Source organism: Chelon labrosus (assembly GCF_963514085.1).
Source record: "Chelon labrosus genome assembly, chromosome: 16".
Classification (NCBI taxonomy): Eukaryota; Metazoa; Chordata; class Actinopteri; order Mugiliformes; family Mugilidae; genus Chelon; species Chelon labrosus.
In genome coordinates this window covers 26839249-26849523 of record NC_140349.1, presented here as the reverse complement: position 1 = coordinate 26849523, position 10275 = coordinate 26839249, and the positions used below count along the sequence as shown (strand labels likewise).

The 10275-nt window shown below is 37.0% G+C and overlaps 1 protein-coding gene across 2 annotated transcripts in view; it reads right to left on the bottom strand.

The window, feature by feature from the left end:
- Positions 1-3697: 3697 nt before the first annotated feature.
- gatad2b (GATA zinc finger domain containing 2B) overlaps positions 3698-10275 on the bottom strand; it is a 55026-nt gene continuing 48448 nt past the window's right edge. For both annotated transcript variants that reach the window (XM_084563887.1, XM_084563888.1), the window contains one exon: positions 3698-9815. In XM_084563887.1, the coding sequence (XP_084420013.1) occupies positions 9679-9815 (137 nt within the window). In that variant the 3' untranslated portion in view covers positions 3698-9678. The remainder of the gene's footprint in view (positions 9816-10275) is intronic.

Genomic DNA, 10275 nt, shown 5'->3' with positions numbered 1-10275 from the left:
CATGAGGAAGTTGTAAAATGTCTGTATAGGCCTACTGTGTTTGTTGTAGATGTATTTGCGGCATTTAACCTGCAGAAAATAAAATGAGTAATTTAAACTAAGACTCACTTTGAAATGGATTTGAAGCGATAGATCAAGTGGAAACTAAAAGGAATAGATGAAATAAAAACAAACCTAATTTGCCGATATAAGATCAAAATGATCCCACACGACGGAGACCTTTCTTTTTCTTTGGGCCTCCGTATCACGACTTGAAGGAAGAGTTTTGATTCCAAAGTTCAAGGATTTATTTATTTTTATTATATTTTTGGCAAAGACCATCCCGTTGACAGATGCGCTTCTTTATAAATACAGTTAGGCGCCTCGGTGACGGACGAAACAGCGTCTGTATCGGTCACATGACTTTTTCTTAACGCGATACATACATGACACGGGGTTTCGCTCTATGAGCTCGACACATGCGCCGACGCATCAGTGTTGCCGGACCCGTCACTAAACGCATCATTTTTCCAACTGTGAGCGTTGACGTGAGTGTCGCTCAGTCTGGAAACAAAGACGTTCAAGTAGTCGCTCTAGTATACACCATTGGTATATAGTTAATGGTTCAGCCCCGTTCAGGAAAAGAAAGTTTTACGACAGCTGTCAACCGACGTGCGATTTACGGCAAACAGTTGGTGCAGCGGAAAGAGAAGCCGCCTCGGGCGCCGCAGAAGCAGTTGATTTACACGAACATTTGAAGGAATTATTGGAAGAAAGCAGTAGCCTACAGATTCTGGCGGAAACATATCACGGTTTTCTGTAAATTGTGCCCTCCTGGTCTGAAAAAACAAGTCCGGACGTGCACCACATCACTGTTGAATTTGAAGCGACACATGGAGTTGGAAGAAAAACAAACGGAAAAAAACAATGCGAACTGTTCATTTTGAGAGTCTATGAACTTCAAAATTGAAAATTTTGAAATATGAACGTGAACTAGTTAACTTTTATCTGTGCTAACTGAACTTTGAACTAGTTTGTGTTTAGTGTGAACTTGCACATGAGTATATAACATCTGACAAAAATATCTAAAAACACTGAAGCCATAGCCTACCTGCCAACTTTTCAAAAAACCTTGGAGTGAGATTTTGTCGTGGGTGACCAAAATTATGCCGTGCACGCAGTCACACACATTGGTGGCTCAGATATAAGATAATTGGAATTAATTTGATGTTGTACCCATGTTGTACCCTGCATTCTGGTGGTTTGTGGGGAGGTCCAAAGCTGTTGATAGGGGCAGCCCACTGAAGATGGACAATATTGGTTACATTCTGTGAAGCAGACATAGCTGAAGGTCCACCCCCAGGAGATTTTGGATTAAGTAGATGTGGTTTCCAGCATTCTAGTGGATTTTTGGGCGGTCTGCTAAAGATGTGCAATACCTGAACTTATTCTGATTCATGTTTGGCATCATGACTTGTAGGTCTTAGTCTGTAGACTTGAGCTGAACATTCAACCAGAAAACTATCGGTGTGCCTAAATGACAATAAAGCCTTATTCATAGATCAGTGTTTAAGATTTGACCTAGGTAGGTTGATTGATATTTTGATTAAAATGGTATTAAACTAATTCTTAACTAAAACCTAACCTATGTTGTGAACAATTGTATTCTTAAGAGCACTTAATGATTTATGTTCAGCCAAAAACGACACAAGATTAGTTAGGGAGGGACATTATTCTTCATTCAAAGTCTCCCACCACATGGTCCATCAGAGACAAATAAAGTGCAACAAATAAAGTGCTTAAACAGTACAACTTTTTCAAGCAATAAAACAGATGAATGCATTACAAAAATAGCTAAAATGAGGCATAATCAGTATCAGATGCAGATCAGAAGCTGGGTAAAGTCCTTGTCTATGATCTGTGTGCATGGTTATACTGGCCTAGTCTCAGCTCAGATTCTCTTCTTTATCAGACTTCTCAAAGTAGTTTCTGGTTTCTCCTGCTGTCTTGTTGGTCTCTGTATCTCTTCTTCTGTCTACTTCGGGGTGCAGGCATAGATAGTAAAGGGGTGCACTGCAGGTGTAGGGCAGCGCAAAGGTTCAGGGGCGCTCATCAGCGCCATCTACCGTCGTGCAGTTTGAAAAGGAACGGAAGAGTCTCGGACCAAGATCGGATTTTTTTATTTTTTTTTTGCGTGAGAAATTGGATGTGTGGCGTGAGTGCGTGTGAAAACAGGCAAAACCGTGTGTCACACGGCGAAAGCGTGAGAGTTGGCAGCTCTCCTGAAGCACCAAACTTTATGAAAACCAATACTTGTGTCGTTCTCAAAACATTTGGCCACGGGTGTATAATATCCATACACCTTGAAGGGAAGTTGTTAGCTGTATCACAAGGAAAGAAAAAACAGCTCAACTCAAAAATGTTTTTTTTTTTTGTTTGTTGTTGTTTTTTTAACACAGGCCTGAAAATGAAGGATTGAGTCACACTTCATCTTTTCCTATACACTGAAAATTGTTTATTTTTACACTTTCTAGTATTTAGTTTAGTCCACCATTTTATATGTAGTGCTGCTTATTGGTAGCCCTCAGAACTTTCTACATTTCTGCATAAAAGCTCAAAACATTAGTGGATTTTCACACAAGTCCTAAGAGTATACAAAGAGAACCCAATCAATCAAATGAAAAATAAATATTATCCTTGTGTACTTGTTTGTTAAGGAAAATGAGTCAATATTGTGAGGTATGATGGCACAGATAAAGGAGCTCAGAAAAAAGAATTGTTGTTGCTCATCAGGCTGGAAAAGCTTACAAAACCATTTCTAAAGTGTTTGGAATCCAAAAATTCACAGTCATATTGTGAACAAATGGAGTAAATTTAAGACAACGGTTAATAATCTGAGAGGTCATAAAGGAACCCAGGGTAAATTCTAAGCCACTAAAGGCCTCTCTAACATTGGTTAATGTTAATGTTCATGAATCCACCATCAGGAGAACGCCGAGTGGAACCACTGCTCTCCAGAAAGAACATTTCTGCACTTCTGCAGTTTGCCAAACCTGACATGGACAAACCAGAAGACTACTGGGAAAGAAATTGTTGGATGAGACCCAAATAGAATAGTTTGGTTTAAATGTGAGTCTGTTTTGCTATATCTGGTCCATGATTTTGACGGACCAATGAATTCTGATTTATAATGTCAGGACATCGGTCTGTGAGCTGAACCTTAGGAGAAACTAGGTCATGCTGCAAGACAATGGCCTCGAATGCACAATAATTATACAAACAAATGGTTAAAGAAGAACCAAATTAATGTTGTGGAATGGCCAAGTCATAGTGCTGACCTTAATCCAACAGAAAAGTTGTGGAAGGACCTGAAGAAAACAGTTCATGTGAGGAAACTACACCACTAACATCAACATCTGAGAGCTGAAGTGGTTCTATACTGAGGAATGGGTTAAAATTCCTCCAAACCAGTATGGACAAACTGATCAGCAGTTACTGGAAACGCTTTGTGGCTGTTCTTGGTGCACCATATACTGAAAACAAAGGTTCACTTACCAGGGCTAACACAGAGAGACAGACAACCATTCACACTCACATGCTACACCTACAACCTTTACTGAAAATCAGCTGATATTTTGGGTCATTATGCAGAAATAGAAAATTCTGAAGGGTGCAAATATTTTTACTGTACATGAGTGCAGATCATTGGCAGACAGTAAACTGATTTTGTTTGGAAAATGTGAATGAAGTTACTGGATTAGATTCTGCACAAGGGAAGTATTCAGTAACTGGCATAAAAAAACAGTGAACTCAGAGGAATGGACGGCATAATGAAACAAACAACAGTTTCTAACAGAACGATTAGAAACTGTACGATACGAGAACAATTACAAAAAGGGTTGATGATGTCTCACTTTGAAGCAAATTGTTTCAACCTTTATTAAACATAGCTTGCAAGAGATAAATAGTACAAAGTTATTTCCTCCAAAATTAGCTTATTTTTTTTAAACAATGCATAATTGTCAATCAACTGGCAGTATTCAAACAGCATTATTATTATTTATTTTTTTTTGAAGACCTTTAAATATCAAGTATGTGCAAAAGGTCAGAATTGATGTAGGCAAACAAAAGTTACTTAAAATAGTCTCTGGATTTCATCATCTGTTTCTCCTTCTTCAGATGTTTATTTCAATACTATCCAAAAAGAAATGCTTTACATGTAAATTGAAAAATTGATAAAACTGATTTTGCACTTCAATTTTATCCTGCATTAGCAACACCGAATAGAATATCAAGTGTAACAGTACAGGGCGAAATGTGTTGTATGCAGTTGTTGGCAGAAGAAGTGATCACTGATTCAGGGCAAGCAGCAGCTGTGGCCATTAAAAAGAAAAGGTTTTTTTATTTTATTTAAAAAAAATAAATAAATAAATAGCCAACTAGTGCTCCACTAATACAAGAGCATCTGCAGACATAGATGTTAGTCTAATGCTGAATCAGTCCATTAGTTAGGGAGGGTCCAACTGATCAAAATGCATTTATCTAGAGCATTCAGAAGACTTTTGTTAGAAAGACTTACTTCAAGTTTCAATGCTTGAACAGTAAACTAATGTGTTAAAAGGTGTAATGTGTTTCAGACTGCAGACTATCAGGCTGAATCAGTGATCACTTAACCGAAAACTTGAACAAGTTAAACACAAATTGAATGCATCCATCCAGACCACTTCAAGAAGCAAAGGAAGAGGGAAAAAGTATCCCGAACATTTTGCACATTTGTTACACAATAATACACAGTGATCACAAAACAAAATGACAAGCTTCACAATATTCATGGCTTTTTGTTTGCTTTTCTACACAATGTACAACCATTTATTTATTTATTTTTTTTCAGTACAAGGAAGGAAAAATGCTTATGTACAATAAGTCATTATTACTTCAAACCTAGCAAATATTGTCATTTATTTTATGGACAATACATTTTTTTAAAACTGCAATAAAAAGAAAACAAAAATCAATTTAGACAACAGAACGACTTTTGAAATCTAAAAAGCTATGTTGGACAACAACCCGTAGTCCAAATACAAAGGTGTGTGGATGTATCTGCAGGTATTTGAGAGAGAATTTTTTTTTTTTTTTTCTTTTTAAAATGTATTTAAACTTCGGTTTGGCAGCAAAAGTAGAGATGCATAACATTGCAGATTGTGAGTGGCAGTAAAAATGGACCCTGGCTTCAATGGAAATAAATAGCTAAATCCGATTAAAAAATTCTGACGATGATGGGAAAATTGACACTTTTAATGTATAATAAGATTTATTATTATTTTTAAGTCTAAAATTCTTGTTTGTCATAACCAATGGCTTATTCTGGCATAGTGGTAGCTCTGATTATTCAAGGACAATCAGAATACATACATTTTCTGGCTGGAAAAAAAAAAAAAAACAACAAAACAAAACAACCACAAAAAGACTGAAAAGACTGTTGGTAGTTAAAGACTGCAGAATCAGGTATGTGAAAAGAGCATTGTGGTGCAGCTTAGGATCTCTGTATTAAGGTTACAGTTTAATTTAGCAGCTTACCAAATATATATTACCTTAGAAATGTCTTGGGAGTGCTCTAAATTATCATGAATGAATATCACTAGAAAACAGAATTTTAAGATAGCCTGTTCTAGCAACGTACACATTTTCTCATCAAGAAGTTCTTTAAAAATGGCTGAAATTACCCAAATTTTGTTTTCAAGTTTTAAGTTTTGAACTAGCTTAACACTGAGCAAGAAATGATCATGACGGCAAACCTCTCTGTTAACATACTGAGTGTTTTGATTTTGCTGACACAAATTCTGTTTAAAATGAATAATAATCAGCACAAACCTCTTTGTGTTGCAAAATCTTATTAATTTATGTAAAATATTCTTTAAAAAAAAAAAAAAAAAAAAAAACTACTAATGGTACAATAAAATGAGTTTTCATTGTTACCAGGCTTCTTGCTATATTTTGTGACTTACATTGAGATTAGATAGATAAAGTCATACAATTATGGATGACATCAAAGTGCACGATATTGTGGCCCATCCCCCTGATCCTATCCTCTGTTATTTCTATTTGTAACACAAGATTGAAATAAAAATGACAAAACATTTTGCAGGTGCAGAGAGCGCCTTTAACTTGGGGCTTATTTTACTTTATGAGATTTGTTGTTAAGAGTGAGAGACTTGTGAGACTTAGATTAAAGATGTTAAACCCTGAATGAGAAGTAACACTGAGTAATGAAAATGAGTGAAACAGACATGAATCAATAGTTGACCTTTGTTGGGTGTTTAGCTGGCTGTATAATTAAACAAAGTAGTAAAAGTGAGCACAACTTCCACATTGGTTATGTTAAAACCAAAAGGTGTTGACTGGTCAGCCCCAGACAAAAACACTCTTCGATATCATCATTTTCTTTTCCCATTGTCTTGTTTTAGCAAGAAGCTAAAACATTTGAACCGTTTTCTTAAAACGGTATAACTTCGGAAATAGTCTTAACTGCTAACTGCTGGGCTTCTCTTGCTTTTTAGCTTTATCTTGCATTTTTGCATCATCTGGCATATTGCGCGACATGGCAGTGCTTTGAGCTAAATGCCAATGTCAAGGTGGTAACATGTCAACTACTAGTAAAACATTGGAACTTGGGTATCTTGACAAAATGAAGACACAGTAGATTAAAAGTTAAAAAGCAAGAGTGCAGAAAGAAACAAATGTAATGTTTTCTTAAACACAATTGTAATTTGTGACTGTTTGTGACTGTTCCAACCACACAACTAAGCTAACTACATAGGAACAGAAATCAGCATTTTGTAACACAGAGACCAGTTGTTTCCAGACTGAAGGAACTCAAGGGCATGTAGCCCTCTGCAACAGTGTCTCACGTCAATGATGAACCTGTGCCATGCCATATTTGACATCTTTTTTTTGTCTGGATGTTCTCCATCAACAGTTTGTTAACCTGTTAACTTCTGGATCCTCTTGCAAGTCATAAAAACTGCATGTATTCAAATCACAAAACTCTGTAGATTAGGTAGTGACGGTTGACTATCTGAAATGTAAAGTGATGCCTTTACTCTATATTTCTTGACTAACTAGACTGAGATGTGTTGATCAGCGTAAAGGTCTCAGTGTGAACTTCTGGCTCTCCACACAAAGCCAGACTGACTTCGTAACCTCTATGTCCTTCTGTAATAGTCTATTACAGATACTGCACAATGGCTGAACACTGCTTAAGACAACCAAGTTACTGCAAACTGATGAACTGAAGTGCTTTTAAAAGATTTTGAATGGTTGAGAGCCACTAACAAATACATACACTTCCTACTTCCTTGGATTATATGACAGTACACCAAATAAAACCAATTCTAGTGAACTTATTTGTTGTATATGGGGGTCTGCAAGATGAAATGTGTCTTTCTGTCATTGTCCAACTTGTCAAGACCGCCTGTCTGTTTTCTTTACATTTTTCTTGATAATGGTTACACAATGACATTATATAATAATGCTGATTTCTGTTGCCTGTCCCTGTCCGTCATCTATCGCAGGAAACACAAAGCCATTGCTAACTCACATCTTTCAAATTTAAAAGCTGCAGCATAAAACCACAGGGGGAAGAAGCATTCATGGCTTGGTTTTGTGACGCATCATGAAATATTCTTGCTATACTTTCCCCACTGTGGGATAAATTAAAGAATTATCCTATCTTATCACAAGATAAGTATGGTAGATGCCTCATTATTCTGCAAATGCCACAGTTTTGACACGGGACCTAGGGTATTCTCCATGGAAAAGAAAACAACTTAAAAAACTGTATCTTGTGAATTAATAAACGTCATTGATGGGCTTTCCAGACAGTGAGTCAATGGGACCCTGTACTGATGCTTGTATATGGACAACAGAACCATCTGATATATATATGCTGGATTTAAACTCATCAGCCTGGCTACCGGGGATTTGGAAGTTGACACTTGAGATCCAACATTTACAGAGAGCAACACTGGCAATATGAATTGGGAATAAAGCATTTGTCACCCATTCAAAAGAATCACATCCTTGATGCTATCTATAATACTTGGGACATCTTGACTCTCTATCTGACCACTAGATCCAGCTGAAAAACAACAACAACAACAACAACAAGAAAAAGCATTTTTTTCCTAATTGGAAATTAGCAAAGTGCTCCTCTAGAGAGAGGGAACTTGTGTGCCAAGCATGCACACAATGATTGATCCATGTCTCATAAAAGATAAAATCCACATCCTTTTTCTTTGAAGCTAGGTATCTATACATAATCCATACAGATATTTCATATTTATGTTGATTATTATCGTCTCCGGGAGCTAAAACCTCTCAGGTATGCCACCATATTAAAAGGAGACGCCGCAAACAAAACAAAACAAAACAAAACAAAAAACACACAAACACAAAAACGGAGCACAAGGGATAAAAATAAAAAATAAAAAAGGGCCACAACAATCAGAAAACTATCTAAAGACACAAATATAAAAAGAAGCGGAACCCAGATTTCTAGGTTTCTAGGAAAGAATATCTGTGGTTTAGATGCATAAAATGTGCTTCCACCTTCAGACTTGAGTTTAATTCACTCTCTAAAAGAAATTGTGTTGCCAAGAAGAATTGCTGCTTGGGGTTCAGTTTATGAACATTGGAGTGGGGTGGGGAGTGGGGTGGGGGAGTGGGGGGGAGGAAGGGGTACTAAGATAGGATGGATCCAGATGGGAAATTCGCCTGGCAACTTGCCAAATGGACTTCACCATTCCCCTGAATACTTGGCATGTCTGCAGATGACGTAAGGTCCGTCACCTTCCTCACTGATGGGATCCATATTGATGGTTGGGGGCGAAAGGGCAGCGTTTGTCAATCCAGATTAGCATAACAACAGTATCTCCTGCTTATACTTATCTGGACTGTTCAAATCTGTAAGCAGAGAGGCTTAAATGAAGAAAACGTTGAAATCCATTTGATGATGAATGGTGAGAGGAAAGTAAAAACTTTTCCAAGCTTTGATTGGCCAGGATTCTCTGTTCTACACATCTGCAACTTTGGTGAATTATTTCCCGACAGCTATGTTGGCGCGTATCAGTGTGAATAGCATAAACCACGGTTTATCAGGGTTTTACATAGCTTGAAAGTTGTTAAACTTTGTTTTGCCTAGCAACAAAAATTAGCCCCGTTGATCTTCTCTTACTAGCAATAGTCACATATAAGCTTTAGAAATGAGTAATGAAAAAAATCCTAAATTGTGGCTTAAGTGCCCCAGCAATGATTGACTGTATGTACTCAAAATAAAAGATGGACAGCAGAGGAACAAAAAGTGAATAAATACAAAAAAGCATGATGAGTAAAAGTAACTGAAACAAAAATGGTAGTTACAGGTATAATAGAGCTACTACAAGCAATAATAAAGGGAATTATAATTGCCAAAGAACTCTGACGAAGAAGGTTTTTACTCTAATAAGAACATTTGAGATGCACTGACAGTTTAGTGTCTTTGTCCAACTTGGTGGGTTTTCAAGGGTTGGTTTAGGTAGGCACACGGACAGGCACTGCATGCGATGGGGCATGGGGTGGGGATATCTGTTCTGGGAGTGCTTCAGAATTGGGTAGGTAGATAGATGGGGGTGTCTTCAGATGAGCAGGAGAGATGGGTGGGGCTTATTTTTGTCCAGTGATGGACTGCGATATGGATCGTGGTGGGATCATGTCCAACAGGTACTCTCTCTGCCGGTCTGCTAAGCTGGAGCTCTTATGGGCTCCAACTGCTGCTGGGTTCAGATAGGCAATATTTAACCCTGTGGGAGAAACACAGAAACATTAGAGGATACTATAAGGCCTATCAACAAATTACTTCAAACTTAGTCTTTTGAGTATTCATACTACTTTTAAGTATATTAAAAACAGTTTGGAAAAGATTAGTGAGTAAAGAGCTTATTTCTGTTCTAATAATAATGGTCACTTAACATATTTTTTTGTCCATGTTCAGATACTGTTACCTTATATATTGATAAACTTTATATATTGATATTTGGTCCACGACAAAAAAAAAAAAAAGAAAAAAACACATTTAACAATAACAAATATTTTCTTCCAAAATAAATACAGCTTGTCACTTGGATGAATGGCATTATGAACATTCCACTATAAATGGCAACAAAGGTATATGGACATATTCCGATGTGATAAACTACACATGTGGTTACATTGATGCCTTAGGAAACATGTGTAAACTTAACTGTAATAACAATAATTGAC